This window comes from Tripterygium wilfordii, chromosome 3 (genome assembly GCF_013401445.1).
Source record: "Tripterygium wilfordii isolate XIE 37 chromosome 3, ASM1340144v1, whole genome shotgun sequence".
NCBI classification, from domain to species: domain Eukaryota; kingdom Viridiplantae; phylum Streptophyta; class Magnoliopsida; order Celastrales; family Celastraceae; genus Tripterygium; species Tripterygium wilfordii.
The window spans coordinates 3,172,256-3,192,919 of NC_052234.1; the positions used below are offsets into that span (position 1 = coordinate 3,172,256).

The following is a 20,664-nucleotide window of genomic DNA, read 5'->3' on the forward strand; positions in this document are numbered from 1 at the left end:
CCCTACAAGAACCCTTCACATATGGATGGTCCGTCCATTAGGATATATGAAAGGCCCAATAGGTGACCCAAACTAGTAAAGCTGGCTCCAATACCATATTAAAATATTCAGTCCAAGACGCATCGACAATATTGTTCGCTTTGGGTTGTCCAATTCCATGTGGATATATCGGTCCGCACGGCTTTACCTTCCCAGGAGGTCACCCATCCCAATAGTGCTCTCGTAGAGGCACACTTAACTGAGGAGTTACTATGAGATTTTTTCTCAAAAAAATGCGTTGTTGATAGTTAGGAACTGAAATTATCTATATATGTTAACAAGAATCCTAAGCTATGTCAAAGGAACTATGAATTTTAGATTGCCTTATGCTTATGGTGAAAATTTTGAATTAATTGGATATTTGGCTAGTGATTGGGGTGGAGACCCAATTGAGAACAAGAGTACTACAGGATAAGTTTTCTTTGGTGTATCAACTGCTTTCTCTTTGTCATCAAAGAAACAAACTATTATAGCTTTGTCTTCATGCGAGGTTGAGTATGTTGCAGCTGTATCTACAGTAGGTGAGGCTATTTGGTTGAAGAATTTGCTTACTATACTTAAGCAATTGCAAGAGACAAATCATTATTTATGTGAACAACATGTCAACAATAAAACTAGCCAAGAATCCAGTTCAACATGAAAGGAATAAGCATATTGATACTAAGTTTCACTTCATTAGGGACCATGTCAAGCAAGGAACAGTTAAGCTAGAATACTATCATACACTTGAGCAAGTGGCTGACATATTCACTAAACCATTACCTTGCAAAAGCTTTTCGAAGATGAGGGATATGCTTGGCATGAAGGAGATTCAAAGTAAAGAAGAGTACAAACAAACCAAGTTTGAAGAAGAGTGTTGGGAATAACAAACTCAGTCAGCTTGATCGAGACTACATAAGGCAATATAAAACCCCAAACCTTTGTAAGGGGGTAATTGAAATTTTCTTTATAACAAAGAGGGGTTTAACTGAAAAAGTGGAAAAACATGAGGGTTAAAAATTGAATTCATGAAAATCTTAAATTAAACCTATTATATATATTCTGTCACGAAACCTAATTTCTTTTTTCTCTCTCCTCTCCTCTTCTTCTTCTCTCTTCCTAAGCCGCATGGCTAACTCACCCCAAAGCCATTGTCTGGTCGTAAAAGGAGCTCTCGCTAGTGTCAAAAGAATCACATTAGTACCTTTACCAATTCCCGCCCTTCAATAGCCGTCACGGACCACCAGAGTCGCCAGGAAAAGAGCTTGCGAAGACGCGGTCATCTTGGAAGAAGAAGACCCGATTTAGCAGCCTGAGCTCCCGTCGCTGCAAGATGCCGTCACAGATGTGTTCCCTGGTCCAACGACGATCTTAACCATTCATTGGCCGACCAAAAACGCCACCAAAGGTGGAGAATCCGGTTATGACCAGTGACCCGATTTTACTATGATCCATTACCCGGAGATCGAGGATATGTTGTAGGTGAGGTAGACACGTATTTGATTGTGCACTGCTATCGAGGTTGGAGTTCTGATTTCTTTGGTCTCTTATACCCGATCTTTCACTCTGTATAAATTCTGGGATATTTTTACCTTTATTTTTCTGCTTGCTTGATAAATTCTTTAATGTCATATACATTTGGAATTATTAGTGTTCTGTTGTATCTGATCGGGCTCGTATTGTTCTTGTTCCTTGTGTTGTTGGTTTGGATTCCTTTCATGGCATGCAGAGGTGTTTCATTTATTAGCCTCGAGTGCTTGATACTTCTATTATGAAATTATGTGATTTATTTTCTTGCGTGTTAAATACTCGCTTCCTTGAATCGCTGTTTGTTGCCTATTCATTGATTCACAGTTCTTCGAGCTGAATTATATTCCTTTAGGCATATAGTTAGTCATGCACTATTTGGATATTGGCTGAAAAATATTGTTTTGTTTAGGACTCTTCTAGAGCCTTGCATTAAATTGTTAGAACATTAATTGTTTCTAAATTGTTTGGAAATTATTTTCAGGTGCATGATAAATTATTGAAATTACATGCATCATGAGATGGATGATTGTGTGTTGGATGGATTGGATTGTGACTGGGAGTTGTATTGGTGGATGTGATAGCTTTATTGTGATCAGTTGATTTTGTGCGATGGTTGTGCTCGCGACACACCATCAGGAGATGTGATCACTGTCTGGGATTTATTCCCTTATATGTTGCCCATTTGATAGTACAAGATATTTGAGCGCCATAACCTCCGATGTGGAATCCAGACTGCCGTGTGATGCATTGATAGTTGTGGATAGATTTAAGTGCCACAGCCTCTTATGAGGAATTCAGACTGCTATGTGTTGCCGATCGGTTGTGGATGATTTTTGGCGCTATGCGTACAAGTTGGATATGTGTTTTACATATATATATATATATATATATATTTACACGCTTATATAAATGCATATTGGGTTGTGATTGTGGCATGATCATATTCATGTTGTTCCTGCCTATTCTTACATCACTCTTGGGTTGATTGTTCTATATGTAGACTAATTCTACTCTTTTTCATATCTTTTGTGATTATCGTTGTGATTTGTTTTCTCTCGGTATTTGCATCATGGATATCTGAGTCCTTATAAGGTATTATACCCCTACTGGGCTATTTAGCTCAACTTCTGTTTTCTTGCTTCTCTTTCAGGTGTGTACACAGATGGCAGCCAGCTTCCCGAGGCCTGCACAGTTTTTTCATGGATACAATTGTGGTTTGTGGGTGGTGTAGAGTTTTATTTATAAAGACTTCCGCTTTATTTATTTTAAAGACTTATTAATTATGTCTTAATGGATTTCTAAATACATTTTATCCATTTTGAGATTGTATTAATAATTTTTGGGGATTTACATAGATAGTTTATGTTTTGGACACATTGATAATTCCACAGACCCCCTTCAGGACGAGTCGTTACAAGCAAGGAATTAGCTCTACCTAGTCTTCAATAGTAGTTGGATAGTAGCTAGTCTTGATATAATTTTTTAGGAACTTAGTTGGTCAATATATGGTTTGTTATGTTATCCGAATAATATGCATTTAATTCCCTTATCAATGGTTGTGTAAATCAGTTCAAAATCAATAAGAGGTCAGAGCTTGTTTTGTGTGGTCAGTTTGTGTATGTTTGATAAAATATTCTTTTATCTTTTCTTGTTGAGATTTCTTGTGTGAGCCGAGTGAATCTAGTCTTGAAACTTAGACTGGCATGGTTGAAGGTAGAGAGTCCAGAGAGATTTGCACAAGCTATTCCTTTTCGATTTCCATTCTATGAAGAAATCTGCAGATTCTAGATGCTGTGTGGAGGAGTTGGTACTCCAACCGAATCTCTCACCAAAAAGTCCTTTGAATTTGATACTTCTACAATTCCAAGCTTATTTTGTGTTCAAGGTTGTTGAATCAAGAAATGAGTAGAATTGTCACGTCCCTCTCTCCTAAGATATACCGAAGTGTACCTATTCCCACAAGAACGTGACCGGCAGGGGACCCCATCCCCCGAACCAAGTCCTAATCCAATATATAAACCTAATAAAGTATATAAATGAAAACAACTCTTGAAACATGTAAGGAAACATTCTCTCCAAAATACCATACATACACCCATCAAAACCATCGAAGTATCTATACAATAGCGGAAATAAGAAGACATATCTACCCGAGATCAAACTGAGTAAATACGTAATATATACAAAATACAATACCCAAAGTCCTCACACTCGGGTAACGAAAAAGCTCGAGACTACACACCAGCTCATGCTTCTCGCTGTTGACCATCGTCACCTATATCCAACTCACCCGAAAGTGAAAACAAGAAGAGGGGTAAGCCAAGAAGCTCAGTAGGGCATAGAAAGGGAACACCAATATCCAGAAATAAGAAAACAAGGAATATGATGCATAATATGAAGTACAATAAATATGTAACTATCAGTAATCCAACCAAGTAACATGATAGCCGATAAGACTATACAACACCATAACCACAAACATCGGTCTCTAGTAATCCATAATCCATAATTCATAATCCATCCCTGGACCCACCCTAATCCCCGTAGGGTGTCTCCCAGTCTAGGTCCACACCGAAACTGGATGAGGATCGGATATCCCGATATCATAGCGTACACCAGAGAGCGTCCCCTGTGATGCACCTCACCTCAGACGGTCTATAGGTACGTACCTAGTTTATTGTATAATCCATCATAATCCAATTTATTGGGCTCCTATATGGGCCTCACAGTCTACATCAACCACCTCCAATCACCTCACTCCTAAAAGCTTACCAATAATGATAATCAAAAGAGAATACGTATAAAACATACAAACATGTCGCATTTCCACCCCCGAAAACCTACAAAACCATTATACAATAAGAGTCCGTGAAACCGAAATCCTATAACCACACGCGAAAGACACGAAAACCCCTACCTGGAAATCAGGATGCAAATACCAAGTACTTGTCCCTGATTAACCCCTGACTCTGAAAGTCAACCTGCTTCGAATCTCAACCGGGATCACCGTCTACACCAAAAAACATGATATACGAAAATACAGTTAAAATACGTTCGGTCAACTAAGGTCAACGGTCAAAGGTCAAACCGGGTCAAATGGGTTAAACAGGGTCAAACCGAGTCAACTCGGCCAAACTCGGCCTAAACCCATTCAACATTACCGCTGGCGATCCGGCCACCCAAACCTGCCAAATCTTACATCAAATTGAAGAGCTCGATGAGATGAACTCATAGGTACCTAAAACAAGCCAAACCGTCGCCGGAATCGGCCGGATCGACCAAAGGAAGTTCACAATGGCCGAAACTTCAATCCCCGATTTCTCCCAAACCGGAGCTCCGTTCGACGTGATTCAAGTTGGGTTACACTCGTCTAGTCAATACGCTTCTTTTGGTACCAACCACGACCACCACCGTCGCCGAAATCATGAAATCGCTGTTGAACCCGTTTAAGAGAGAGAAAAAAAATCGTGCAAGAAGAGGATGTTTTTGCAATATTTTTTTTATTTTCTTTAAATTTTCTTTTATACAAACTTTCCCTTTCAAAAACACCCCTTAATAAAATGTTCCATTAACTTCAAAAATTCGTAATAAATCCAATTTAAATCCTATTTGAGTGATTCTTGCGTCAATAATTTTCTTTTTAAATCCCCCATTTGTTAAAATATTTTCATAATTTTATCTTGATTTAATTTTTACTCTCCCCAAATCCCGATTCACGATCACCGAGGTTCACTCCACCTCGATCAACGCGTCAAAGTACTATGAACAGTGTACAATCGGGTCAGGATATTACATCTTCCCCCCTTAAGAAAATTTCGTCCTCGAAATAAAATCATACCTCGGTAGTGAATAGCCCTGAATATCTAGCTCACATATCAGACTCCAACTCCCAGGTCACCTTCTCAGCACCATAGTGCTGCCATATCACTTTGACTAGGGGTATGGTCTTCGATCGTAGTCGCCTCTCCTGTTTATCCGCAATCCTGATAGGACGGGTCTCAAAAGTAGCGTCCTCACCAATATCCAAGGTAGACCAATCTAATACATGAGAAGGGTCCCTATGGTATCTCCATAACATAGACACATGAAATACACCATGTACCCTTGATAATTGTGGGGGCAATGGTAATCGATAAGCTATCGTCTCCACTCTCTCCAAAATCTCAAATGGTCCTATAAACCTCAAAGCTAATTTCCCTGCTCTCCCAAATCTCTGTACCCGTTGTTTCGGGCTAACCCACAGAAACACGTGATCCCCACCTGAAACTCTAGAGGTCTACGTCTCCTATCCGTGTAACTCTTCTGACGTGACTGAGCTGTCAAAAGTCACGTCGAATCACTATCACCACCTCAGTAGTCTGCTGTACCATCTCTGGACCCACTAATGGTTAGTCTCTAACCTCTGACCAGCACAATGGTGATCTACAAGGTCTCCCATATAATGCCTCATATGGTGCCATCTGTATACTGCTCTGGTAGCTATTATTGTACACAAACTCCACCAAAGGAATATGAGTCTCCCAATCACCTCGAAAGTCTACCACACAAGTTCAAAGCATATCCTCCAGAATCTGAATGGTACGCTCACTCTACCCCATCAGTCTGAGGATGAAAAACTGTACCGAAGTTCAGTTTCATCCCCAGAACATCCTGAAAACTACCCCAAAATCGTGAAGTAAATCTGGGATCCCGATCAGACACAATACTCAATGGTACTCCATGCAGTCGGACTATCTCCCGTACATACAATCTGGTCAATGACTCTATCGGATCTGTCTGACGAATAGGCATAAAATGAGCTGTCTTTGTCAATCGATCTACAACAACCCAAACTGCATCATGTCTCCGCGGAGTCATTGATAAACCCATCACAAAATCCATAGTAAGATGCTCCCACTTCCACTCAGGTAATGGAAGCAGCTGTAATAATCCTGCGGGTCTTCAATGCTCTGACTTTACCTGCTGACAGGTAAGACATCGAGTCACGGTCTGTGCAACATCTCTCTTCATGCCACTCCACCAATACTGTCTCCGTAAATCTCGATACATCTTGATAGCACCAGGATGCATCGCAAACTGCGAGTAATATGCCTCCCGAAGTATCTCCTCCCGTAACTTGGTATCCTCTGGGACCACTAACCTACTGCAAAATCTAACTCCACCATTGATGCCTCTGACCCATCCCTTCATATCCTCAACGTCATCAAATAGAGCACCCCCAATGGTGCATCCAACACCTACTGTAAAAGTGTCGGATGAGCTATCAAACTCCGTAAACTTAATGAGTCTTCACGCTCCTCCATGTCTAGTCAGTACTGACTAAGCGTATCCACTAACTCACGGATAACCAATCGAGCTACAACCAATCTCCTACTCAAGGTGTCAGCCACCACATTGGCTTTGCCTGGATGATGCTGTAGAGTAAAATCAAAGTCCTTAAGGTACTCCATCCCTTTGCGCTGTCTCTGGTTCAGATCTCTCTGAGTAAACAAATACCGAAGACTCCTATGATCTGAAAATACCTCGAATCTCTCTCCATAAAGATAATATCTCCACTGCTTAAGTGCAAACACTACAGCAGCTAACTCCAAATCATGCATCGGATAATTCCTCTCATGCGGCTTCAGTAGACGTGAAGCATGCTCAACCACTCTGTCCTGCTGCATCAGCACACAATCCAATCCAACTCCTGATGCATCACAATATACCTGATAACCAATATCTCTGTCTGGTATCACCAGCATTGGTGGTGACTTGAGTTGAGCCTTTAACTCCTGAAAAGCCTGCTCACACTCGTCTGACCATACAAACGGAACATCCTTTCGGGTCAACTGTGTCATCGGTGATGTAATTCACGAGAACCCCCAAATAAAATGCCCGTAATACCCTGCTAACCCCTAGAAACTACGAATCTGCTACATTCTTCGGTCTCCTCCATGCTATCACTGCCTCCACCTTAGCTGGATCCACTGCTATCCCCTCCTGGGATATCACATGCCCTAAAAATTTCACCTGAGTCACCCAAAACTCACACTTACTCAGCTTGGCATACAATCTATGCTCTCTAAGCGTCTGCAATGCAATCCCCAAATGTCTAACATACTCCTCCTCTATGGCTGAATAAATCAATATGTTATTAATGAACACAATCACAAACTGATCTAGATATGGCCTGAACACCCTGTGCATCAAATCCATAAACGCTGCAGGTGCATTGGTTAGCCCAAACGGCATGACCAAGTACTCATAATGGTCAAACCGTGTGCGGAAAGCTGTCTTCAGAATATCCTCCTCTAGGATCCTCAACTGGTGATATCCCGATCTGAGATCAATCTTGGAGTAATAATGACTACCCCTCAACTGATCAAACAGATCATTAATCCTCGACAACAAATATTTATGCTTCGCTGTCACCCGATTCAGCTGTCGGTAATCCACACACATCCGCATCATACCATCCTTCTTTTTCACAAACAGAATAGGTGCTCCCCAAGGTGAAATGCTTAGTTTAATAAAACCCAACTTCTGTAAAGCTGTCAACTGGGTATCTAACTCCTTCAGCTCTGCTGGTGCCATCCTGTACGGTGGTATAGAAATAGGATCTGTACCCAGATACAACTCAATCACAAAATCAATCTCTCTCTACGGTGGCAACCCTGGTAAATCATCAGGAGAAACATCCATAGAATGCTTCACAGTAGGTATAGACGCAGAAGACTCCTTCCTAGATTATGAGGTAATCAAACCCGCTACAACAACACAATCGGTGTATTGAGGATTATCTAGAAAATGTGGACACGGAAGAAGTCTCGTCCCACGAAATCTAACCCTCCCTATAGGTGTGGTTAGTGTAATCCTCCTCTCAGCACACTCTATAATCTCCTCATACTCAGTCAACTTATCCAATTCGAGAATAACATCAAAATCAAAAAATGGCATCACAAACAAATCCGCTCTAAACTCATGGTCTGCGAAACTAAATACACAGTCCCTACAGATACCACTAATCACAGTACCTGATCCTAGGGGTGAATCAACTATAAATCTCCTCGCCACTCCCGTAATCCCTAAGCCCAATTCTTCAGCAAATGATGCAAAAATAAATGAATACGTAGCACCAGTATCAAACAAAACACGTGCCCAAGAACTGAATAAGAGAAACCTACCTCCCAAATGATCTCACTTTGCTGGTACTGCATCAGGACCGAGTGCATACACTCCACTTCTCTGGACCTGCTGCTGCTGAGCTAGTGGTCTACCCCCTCCTACAGGACCTCTCAGTGCTAGAATCGGTGCTGGAATTGGAACTAGAGCTGGAGCTGGAGCTCTCTGACCTCGAGGTGCTGGCGGAGCAGGTCCTCCACCCTGTAGGCAATCTCTCCATGTATGTCCTGGCAAGCCACACTGGAAACATAACGGGTTGTTTGCCATAGGACAATCCCAACGCATATGGCCCACACACATAGCAATGCTGAGGCTGCTGATCTTGTCTCGGAGCTTGACGCTGCTGGTCCAATCTTTGCCTCTGCTGACCCTGTCTCTGCCCCTGCTGACCCTGTCTAGGACCCTGCTGTCCCTGCCTAGGTACCCTGATAACTCTGTCTCTGACTCTAAGAACTTGCCCCTGACTTTGCTACTGCGTACGGGTATCAGTTCTCTGTCGGCGCTGACTACTCTCACCAGTAGTAGATGTAGAACTCTCAAGCTTCCTCTTATGAATCTCCCAATAATTCTTAATCTCCACTAATGTCCTCTCAACCTTGAGTGCCTTATCAATACACTCGCGATAGGTGGTGATAGTCTGAACAGCCAAATGAGGTGAAATCTTCGGTGATAATCCTCTCCAAAATCTCAGTATCTTCTTTTCCTCTGTGGAAATATACTCCTCCCCATATCGCCCTAACTCCTCAAAGCGAGCCTGATATTGAGTCACTATCATATCCGGAGACTGAATCAATTCAAGGAACTCTTTAGCTTTAGCTGCCCGTACTGTTTGTGGTACATACTGCACCAGAAAAACTGTCTCGAACTCTGCCCATGGCATACCCTCCCTACCCCGACTAACTGTCATCACCTCCCACCATGTAAAAGCATCCCCCTCTAAGACTCTGTAGCTAATAAAACCCTCATCTCCTCAAGAATCCGCAAGGAAGTCATCTTCCTGCGTAGCTGACGAAGCCACTGGATCTATCACTCCTATATAAACCAGATGATTCGTCTTCCGTAACTCAGCTTGCTCCTTGATTGAAGTATCAATCGCCAAAGGAGCTGCTTGTGCCTCCACAATCTATCCTACACCCTCCTGATCCTTTCCAATATCATCTACTGGAGCTACACAAGCTCCTCGCCTGCCCCTACCCCTCCCACGTCTCACACCCTTACCACGTCTCGTACCCTACCTCTCCGTCCTCGCCCACGCTCTAATGGAGCCACCTCGGGCATACCTGCCTCATCTACCCCCTGAGGCTCATCTGCCTCGTGTCGTCCTCTACCCCGTCCATGTCCTCACACCCTAGTATTACGTGTGTCAACCACATCTATAAACTATAACACACGTATACATAAATCTAAAAGCAAGAAACACAAAAATAAAAACTCACCAGGTCAGCCGGGAAGGGCATGATGTGTAGCCAACGACATAACTTAGGTAGTCTAACCACTGTAAGTATCTAAACATACAGCTCCGATACCAAACTGTCACGTCCCTCTCTCCTAAGGTATACCGAAGTGTACCTATTCCCACAAGAACGTGACCGGCAGGGGACCCCATCCCCCGAACCAAGTCTTAATCCAATATATAAACCTAATAAAGTATATCAAATGAAAACAACTCCTGAAACATATAAGGAAACATTCTCTCCAAAATACCATACATACACCCACCAAAACCATTGGAGTATCTATACAACAGTGAAAATAAGAAAACATATCTACCCGAGATCAAACTGAGTAAATACGTAATCTATACAGAATACAATACCTAAAGTCCTCACACTCGGCTAAAGTTCGAGACTACACACCAGCTTATGCGTCCCGCCGCTGACCATCGTCACCTATATCCAACTCACCTGAAAGGGAAAACAAGAAGAGGGGTGAGCCAAGAAGCTCAGTAGGGCATATAAAGGGAACACCGAGATCCAGAAATAAGAAAACAAGGAATATGATGTATAATATGAAGTACAGTAAATATATAACTATCAGTAAATCCAACCAAGTAACATGACAGCCGATAAGACTATATAGTACCATAACCACAAACATCGGTCTCCAGTAATCCATAATCCATAATTCATAATCCATCCCTGGACCCACCCTAATCCTCGTAGGGTGTCTCCCAGTCCAGGTCCACACCGAAACTGGATGAGGATCGGATATCCCGATAGCATAGCCTACACCAGAGAGTGTCCTCTGTGATGCACCTAACCTCAGACGGTCTATAGGTACGTACCCAGTTTATTGTATAATCCATCATAATCCAATATATTGGGCTCCTATATGGGCCCCATAGTCTACATCAACCACCTCTAATCACCTCACTCCTAAAAGCATACCAATAATGATAATCAATAGAGAATACGTATATAACATACAAACATGTCGCATTTCCACCCCCGGAAACTGATAAAACCATAATACAATAAGAGTCCGTGAAATCGGAACCCTATAACGACACGCGAAAGACACAAAAACCCTACTTGGAAATCAGGATGCAAATACCAAGTACGTGTCCCTGATTAACCCCTGACTTCGAAAGTCAGCCCGCTTTGAATCTCAACCGGGATCACCATCTACATCGAAAAACACGATATACGAAAATACAGTTAAAATACGTTCGGTCAACTATGATCAACGGTCAAAGTCAACAATCAACGGTCAAACCGTGTCAAACCAAGTCAAACCGGGTCAAATTGGGTCAAACCGGGTCAACTCGGCCAGATTCGGCCCAAACCCATTCAGCATCATTACCGGCGATCCGACCACCCAAACCTTCCAAATCTTACGTCAAATTGAACAGCTCGATGAGATGAACTCATGATACCTGAAATAAGCCAAACCGTCGTCGGAATCGGCCGGATCGACTAAAGGAAGTTCACGGTGGCCGAAACTTCAATCCTCGATTTCTCCCAAACCGGAGCTCCATTCGACGTGATTCAAGTTGGGTTACACTCGTCTCGTCAATGTGCTTCTTTTGGTACTGACCACGACCACCACCGTCGCCAGAATCACGAAACCGCCGTTGAACCCGTTTAAGAGAGAGAAAGAAGAGAGAGAGAGAGAGAAAATCATGAAAGAAGAGGGTATTTTTGCAATATTTTTTATTTTTTTATTTTCTTTGATTTTTATTTTATACAATCTTTCCCTTTCAAAAACACTCATCTTTCAAAAACACCTCTTAATAAAATGTTCCATTAACTTCAAAAATGCGTAATAAATCCAATTTAAATCCGATTTGAATGATTCTTGCGCCAATAATTTTCTTTTTAAATCCCCCATTTATTAAAAATACTTTCATAGTTTTATCTTGATTTAATGTTTACTCTCCCCAAATCCCGATTCACGATCACTGAGATTCACTCCACCTCGATTAACGCGTCAAAGTACTATGAACAGTGTATAATCGGGTCAGGGTATTACAAGAATGAACATGGAGATGATAGCACTGTGGATGCTGTAACAAGAAGCATTATTTTTTCAGGTTATAAGAATTGATGAATTTATCAATTATCGGTTCACCGTTATCAATCGATCGATATACCGATCAACGATTATCGACTTTATCTGTAACGGTAATGGTTTGATTATTTGAGTTACCGAAGTGATCGGTATGGTAATAATTTGTGCTAATTATTTTCACCTTTTTTTTTTGGTGTGTTCTCATTTTTATAAGTTGGACCTGCACAAAACGGGAAAAAAAAAAAGAAGAAGAAGAGTTTTTTCAATTTTTTTTTTTCATTTTATACATTTTTTCTATGCTTTGCAATTAAATATTTAATTATATGGTACAAAAATAAACAACATGAAATGCACAAAATTCTTGTAGTGGGCAAAGTTGGAGACAAGCAAAAAGTGAAGGGTGCTCACACAATTTTTATATCAAAAGTTATCAATAAATTTACCACAAAATTAAGTACAAAAACATAAATATTGAACATCAACCTATTATGTTTCAGGTAAACATCCCACCAACATAATGTCATGTAATAGTTTCTTCCAATGTACAAAATAAAAGAAAAACAAAAACAAAAACAAAACTTGTAATGACTAACAAAATTTGACATTTAAAATTATATGAAAATAATATTTTCTGCAGTGAAATATCATAACCTAAATCACCAAATTCTGTTGAAAGAACAAATAGACTTCTAATTAAGGAAAAAAAAAAAAAACTGGTAATGAAAACAAGAATATTAAGAGTCTCCTAGAATAATTTATTTTCATTTGGTCTCCTATATATAATGGATTCCTTTTTCATGCTAATTGTATTTGTAAGAACTGCGAACCAACACAGAAAGGGTTGGTCACGTGGGTTTCTCTTGGACTAGTTTATCTTATGTTGACAAATTCCACATGTCATGTCTTCAATGGCTTGCATGATTTTCACAAAGAAAAAAATCTCGTAGTGATAAGGTGTGAATAATGAAAAGAGGACCAATTTCTAACACAGAGTTTGAATTTGAAGCCACACCAACAATGGCGATTTCAACTTCGGAGTGTTCATTGGCTTCCATTAACAATTGCAGAAAGCCCCACAAGTACAATTTCACATCAGTTTACAAATCGCTTTCTTTTCTCTCTGTTTCATACACCAATTCAAGCGTTCTCCATGTGAGCTGCTCCACCACTTGCTCTTCTGATCACCAAGTGCTCGAAGAAACACCCACCGATTTGCCAGTAGTGCAGCTGGATTTCACATTCCAAGAATCTCAACAGGTTCATCAAGATCAGAGTTCCAAGAATTTAAACGAAACTCTATGTGGGTTATTACAGAATCCTCAGACTGAAAAACTGGCATTTGAGTATTACAAGAAAGCCAGAGAAAACCCAGAATTCAGGCCTGAAAGGTCAATGTTAAGGCTTCTATTCAGGTACTTGGAACAATCAAAGAACTGGGATTTGATTTTGTTAGTTTTTAAGGATTTGGAGAGTTATCATGTTCTGCCAGATGCTTATACCTGTTCAGGATTGATTACTAGTTGTATTTCAGCAAGAAAGTTTAGGGTTTTACAGGGGTTACTCGATGTTGTTCAATTTGATAGTACTATTGCAATTTTGGCATTTGATTCTGCAATGAAAGGCTACAACAAGCTACATATGTTCAAGTGCACTATCGATGTGTACGATAGAATGAACTCGGCTGGAATTTTTCCTAATTCTGAGTGTTATTGCCAGATAATGCAAGCTTGTGGAAAAATTGGTGACAGTGAGAGAGTTGTGCAATTGTTTTGTGAATGTCAAAGTAGAAAGTTAGAGACATCACCCTCAGTTTCAAGGAAGATGTATAAAATACTGATTGATTCATTAGGGAAATCGGGTCGAGCCTTTGAAGCTCTTGAGTACTTCAGAGATATGACAAAGAAAGGGATTGTGGGGGACTCTTTTGTTTATTCCTCATTGATATGTTCTTTTGCAAGAAAAAGAGAAGTAAAAATTGCAGAAGAGCTCTTCAGAGAAGCAGGAGAGAAGAGAATGTTACGGGATCCGGAGTTGTTTTTGAAGCTAGTGCTGATGTATATTGAAGATGGACTAATGGAGAAAACTCTTGAAGTGGCCAGGGCAATGAGAATGGCAAATTTAAAGGTCTCTGATTGCATATTTTGTACAATTGTGAATGGCTACTCGAAAAGGAGAGGGTTTCGGGTCGCAATTAGGGTTTACGAGAAACTGGTCTCGGAGGGTTTCAAACCAGGACAAGTGACTTATGCATCGATCATTAATGCCCATTGCCAAATTGGGCTTTATTCAGAAGCTGAAATGTTGTTTTCAGAGATGACACAAAAGGGTTTTGATAAATGTGTTGTTGCATACTCTAGTATGGTTGCAATGTATGGCAAGACAGGGAGGTTAAATGATGCAATGAAGCTAGTTGCCAAAATGAAAGCCAGAGGTTGTCAGCCAAATGTGTGGATTTACAATTCTCTAATGGATATGCATGGGAGAGCGAAGAATTTCAGACAAGTCGAGAAGCTATGGAAGGAAATGAAGCGACGAAAGGTTGCGCCCGATAAGGTCAGCTACACTACCATTATAAGTGCATATAACTGGTCTAGGGAGTATGACATGTGTGTGAGATACTACCAGGAGTACAGGATCAATGGAGGTACCATAGATAAGGCTATGGCCGGAATCATGATTGGTATTTTCTCTAAGATAAGCCGGATTGATGAATTGGTGAAGCTTCTTCAGGATATGAGATCGGAAGGGACACCATTAGATGGGAGACTTTACTGGTCTGCTTCCAATGCTTTGAGGGATGCAGGGCTTGAAAATCAAGCCAAATGGTTGCAAGAGAACTTGGGGGCTCGTGTGACATCAAGACAGGTTCTATGCTAGCTTCTTCAATCATTCAAAATGTAACCTGTACAGTTCATTACTAGTTGAAGAAAGGATTCATTGAATTATTATCGACTTTGGATCAAATTTCTTGGTCAAAGTTCTCTTCTGCATACCGGTGGCTGTGTTTAGGCCAAAGTTGTTTTATTTTCTAATTCTCTTTCATTTTTACATGTTGGATTTTGTCTCAGTGGTAGGTGAAGTTGTTATTTAATTCTTATAGGTGATCTAGATCCAGGTCTAAAGGGCCGCATCCCTTATGGGTTGCATTTTTTGTTAGTTCGAGTATACGTTTGTATTAATGTCAATGAATCAATTATGTGCTTATATTTTTGGGTTGTACTATTTTTACCACCATGTTTTTCAATCCAGGGAGGATTCAAATCCAAAGGATTCGAATTCAATCCATTTAAGATCAAGGCGAATCGTTATATCACAATTCAAATTTCAAACAATGAGATCAAATCAAATTCGGGATAAGAAAATTCTAACAGACACACTCCACAACAACTATAAAAAGAGCATTCGACTTATGAATGAAATATGCACAAACAATTCACTATTTATAATACTTTAGTTCTCTCTGAAGCATTCTGACTTGTTATAAAAAGAGCATCTGACTTGAGCGTCGGAGTATCCCTGGGCCACAAAGGACCGCTCATTCTTATTCTTGCAGGTACCATTATTGATCATCCACATCGCTCCTTGCAATCGGCTTTCGATGTGTCAGATTGTGGCGAAAAGCACATCGACAATTTGGCGCCATTTGTGGGAATCGAGTATTGATTCGGTGAACCTCTACACTACATCACCATAACGGGGACTCCAGAGAGAAAGCCAAGGGTAGAGGAAGTGCCTACTCCCAAAAAAATTGGGGAGAGGCAGAGAAGTCATTAGAAGAGATAGAGAAGTCATCAGGAGAGACAAATAAGTCAATAGGCGAGAGATGGAGACATGATTTCTCTTGAAGGAGAAATCAGGGAAACTGTGCGTCGCAAGCAAGAAGAGCTCCATCAAGTCAAAGGAAGGGACCAGCATCTTGCAAGCATCATCCACCCGACATATCATAGCAATAGCAGAAGAGTGGAGCACGGGGAGATCCCATAGAAGGAGGAGTCCCTCACCAAAGAGAAGGCGAGGGGGTTCCCCTACGACTAGGAGGGAGCAACACCGCTCCACATCCCCGAGGAAAAGGTATGAAAGATCATGGGACAAAGGGTCTTCAACGCACCACTCTAGGTCTCAAAACCTAGAGAAGTCTCGAAACCCAAGGAAATCTAGGAAGACAAGCCGAAAGCAAGGACGATCTCCTGCTACAAGGAGGATGCGATGCCGCCAGATGACAGGACATGACGCCAGTTGATAAGTCCATATATTCTCTCATTTTAGTACTCTCTAAACTTGGTTTTTGTTAGAGGATTGGCTATAACAAGGAATCATTACTTTGTTTTCCTCATTTTTAGTTTTCTCTAGCACTTGAATGGTTTTTGATGCAAAACAGTCTATTTTGAATATTTTTAAGAACTGTCAATTGAAGAATGAAGCTAAGACCTTGAAGAACGTTGGAGAATATTTTGAGAATTTTTGGTGAAGCCATTTAACCCATAATTTGAAGACAAGTTGAGCAGAATTATGATCTCGACAAAACTATACTACCTGTGAAGAAGTGGATCTAGAAGATTCCACAAAATTTTTCTAGAGACGTGTGAGATGGCCTTGGAAAGCTAAGACATCAATCTTCAACTTATATAGTTTTCGGGATTTTTCTGAAGGTTGGAACGTTGTCAGAATCAATGAAAGATGCAGCAGTCCAATTTCCAACTTAACTTAGGAATCAGACTTTCCTTCTATTTGACCGACACCGAAGTGTGTGTGTGTACTTACCCCAAGTGTAGGGTATCGGCAAATAATAAACCGGTGAGTCCGATATCGATCCACGAGGAAGCAATGCAAATTTGGTAATGAATGATATGCAAATGACTAGCTAACACTAATAAATTCAATGAATATCTAATAAAAGCAAGTAAATGAAATAGGCCGAATGACGCGGTAGCATAAGCGATTTTTGTAACCAAAACAAGTGAGAATTGGATTTAAAACAATTAATTAAAAACATCTAGTCTTTAATCCGTCCCGGTGGCTACTCAGTTCTCATACTCAAGGTATCATTGTAAACACACACAATGATACACAATGCATTGTGTGATACTATCAATCATGCATATGCAAAGAGAATTGGGATATAAGACTTCAATTCATATATGTAGGCCATCGGGTCTCTTAATCTACGACGAACGCAAAGGGAGAAGCACCTAATATTATGGATTAATGTTCCTCCTTAGGGCTCGGCTTGGCTAACACCCTAGTTTCACACTCAAAGATCAATTAACCATAACTTTCCCATGCACATTCCTAAATTAACCCAAAACCCCATCATCAATACACATAATTAATAGCTATGCAATGGAAAACTCAATTAATTAAGGAAATCATGCAATGGGTTTAACAATTCTCAATCAAACACATTAGATGCAATCCCTAGACTAGACAATCCAAGAATACAATCAAATATGTCATTCTTATGTATCCAATCACATAACTATCACGAAATTAAAAGAGAGAAATCGAAGCTACGACTCTTTGAGCATACCATGAGTAATCGAAACCTTGCACCCACCGTTGGGGACTAGAAACTAGAAAGGGAACTTAGCCACTCATTATAATGAGAATAAACATCAATTTTATAGAAGAAAACCAATGTTTACAATTAAGATCACAATAACTAAGCAAAACCCTAGAGAGAGAAAGAGAGAGAAAAACTATGGTGGCTAGATGTTGAAGAGTGAATCAATGAGAAAGAAAACCCAAATCTTAGGGTTTTTCCTTCTTTTTACAAGTAAAATTACCTATTTACCCTTACAAAGCTTTCTCCCATTGGTTAGATTTGAGAAATACCCAAAAACCCAACTCAATTAACCATTCTCGGAATGCAGAAATCGAGCAACTGTCCGGACGGTTGAAATCTGCGTGGACGATTAAAACTTCTGGTTCCAACTGTCCAGACAGATTATAGTGTGTTTGGATAGTTTGTGCAGATTTTCATTTTTGGCTATAGGTTCACGATTCTTTGACCTTTTTGCCTTTGGATTCAACTATCCAAACATCCAATGAAGGTGTCCGGACAAATCTTCATCTCTATGCACTTTTCTTCAGTGTTGAGAGCTTCCAACTTTGTCGGTTTAATCATATTTTCTGCAAAACCAATGAGAGGCAACTATAAGAGTAAAACTAACTTAATTAAACACAAATACATTACTTTAGATACTAGAACCCCCTATTTAGATGGTATTAGGACCTCAAAATTGAGGTCCGGTCACACCCCCCAACTTAGACGTTGCTAGTCCCTAGCAATGCAAACACTACCTAAAAATAAAAACCTAACTCACTGACGTAGGAATCACGGTTGCATTTAGCATATGCAACAAGCCTTTAAACCACTAGGTCAGCCTAGTGGACGAGTTGTAGTCTCGTGACGGCTTATCAGAGCGATACCCACAAACACTTGCCAAGGGATCCACCATTACTTTGAAAGCACCATAAATGATTCTTAAGTTCTCACATGCAAGAAATAGAGCTAATCCCCTAATTCCCCCGCTTAGTCAAAAAAATGCAAAATCTTTGGAAAATCAATCTCAATCCGTTTAAAGATGACCAAGAACATTTTATACTATGAAAAATATATGTGCAATCAAGCAAGACAACTCAACATATTCACACAAGTAAAACCTTGTTATGGACCCTTTTGGTGTTCATAAATCCCCAATCCCAAATGTACACAAAAACATGAAAGCATTGTGCTAAGTGAATGACTTACACAATTGAATTAAATGTATGTGTTTATAAAAGATAATTTGGATGGGCATAGCTTTGAGAAAGAAATCACCTACAAGAGCAATTAATGCATTCACCAACTCACTTCCTTACCTTGGATCAAATTCATCAAAAGGTTAAATGGGTTGTAATGTGGCTACGGGACAAGGTAGGAAGAATTTGGCATTAGGTAACAAGTTGCAAGGTTAAGTTTAAACACGTGAGCTAAATTCTCATTTTGTCACTGTAGGGGTCAAAGTCAACCTCAACAAATTATATGGGTCATGTTCAACCCAACAACAACATAAAAGCCCAACAGAGGCTAGGGCCCCGAAGCCCAACAACATAAAACAGACAAGAACTTACAGTCCAAAAGGATTTGGTCTTGTCAAGGCAGTACAAAGCCGATGCAAATAAGGCCGAACCAATAACTAAGGGACGAAGCCGAAGATAAGGCAGTTCCTTGTTAAATGGTGACAGCCGAAACTACTATAAACTACTGCAAACTGCTGCAAACTACTACAAACTCCTCCAAACTACCGTAAACTCCTCCAAACTGCTATGAACTTCTCTAACTGCCACAACTGCTGGTAACTGCTCAAGAAAAGCATAAAAGGAGTTCATTAGGAGGGTGGTGGGGGGATTCGGACTCGGAGGGGGGATTTCTTACTCGCACTGTATTCACAAGTGATAAATAAAATACCATATCATTCTGCACCGTGGACCTAGGCTAAAAGCTGAACCACGTAAAATCTCTCTGTTTTGTCTTATATTTGCCCATTCATTCTCCATAATTCGATTGTCGATAATTTACATCAACAGTCACCCCTTCCATTATACCACAAATCCAAACACTTCTCATCCTTTACACACAAAGGATTAACTTTATTGCATACACCTCTTTTTGATGTTTTTCTTCTCTTTTCTATGTTTTCTTTTCTTTTCTTCTTTTTTTTTCTCTCTTTTTTTTTCGAAAATGAACAACAATTATTCAACAACCCTTAATTTTTTCCAACATAAGAAAGAGTAATATCACTACCAACTTATTTTTTTTCAAGCTCCTACTCAACATTGCAATCAAAGGTAGGAAGTATTTAAGGAAGTGGTTCACACAAGGCTTGTAAGTGAAATAAAAAGGCTTCAAGAAATTTAGGCTTATAATCACTCACAAATGAATAGGCTAGGCTCAAATCTCTCAACCTAATGAATCATTCAATCCGAAAATCACAAGCAAGTGGCAAATACAAAAATCACACTTCTCAGTAATCAAATGTAATGTTTACAAAGCTATTAAAGAACATACGCATAGGATGTCAAATGAATATCAATGAAGAGCATCACCCAAAACCCAATGTATATCAATGAAGAATGGCTCAAAAGAATGAGAAGGGTAAAAAAAAGTAATTTTCAGACAAAAAGATCCAAAAACATAGTCATACAAATGCTTCAATGTCAATATGCCTACACAACCATAATTTTGATATAAAACTAGGTCACAATCATCCCAAGAAAGATTGATTGCAATTATCCCACTCAATTGCATGTATCAACTTCCCAAAAGAAATCAAGAAACCTACTCTACACTTCCACGTTTGAACAAGAACAATAAATTAACGTTCAAATTGGTAGTGAATCCCAAAAGCGTCTACCCTTCCCTACCTAGGGTTAAACTAGTCATTTCTGTGTTACAACAAA

General features: G+C 40.1%; 1 protein-coding gene and 1 pseudogene across 1 annotated transcript; one reads left to right on the plus strand and one right to left on the minus strand.

The window, feature by feature from the left end:
* LOC119995517 overlaps window positions 1-20,664 on the minus strand; it is a 77,263-nt pseudogene that overhangs the window by 11,249 nt on the left and 45,350 nt on the right.
* On the plus strand, window positions 13,156-15,457 carry LOC119995100 (pentatricopeptide repeat-containing protein At5g13770, chloroplastic). Its single transcript, XM_038841481.1, has one exon. The coding sequence runs from the start codon at window positions 13,186-13,188 to the stop codon at window positions 15,097-15,099; it is 1,914 nt and encodes a 637-aa protein (XP_038697409.1). The 5' UTR covers window positions 13,156-13,185; the 3' UTR covers window positions 15,100-15,457.

Excerpts from the sequence above, each read along its gene's own strand:
- LOC119995100 (XM_038841481.1), top strand. The coding sequence starts at position 13,186 with ATGAAAAGAGGACCAATTTCTAACACAGAGTTTGAATTTGAAGCCACA.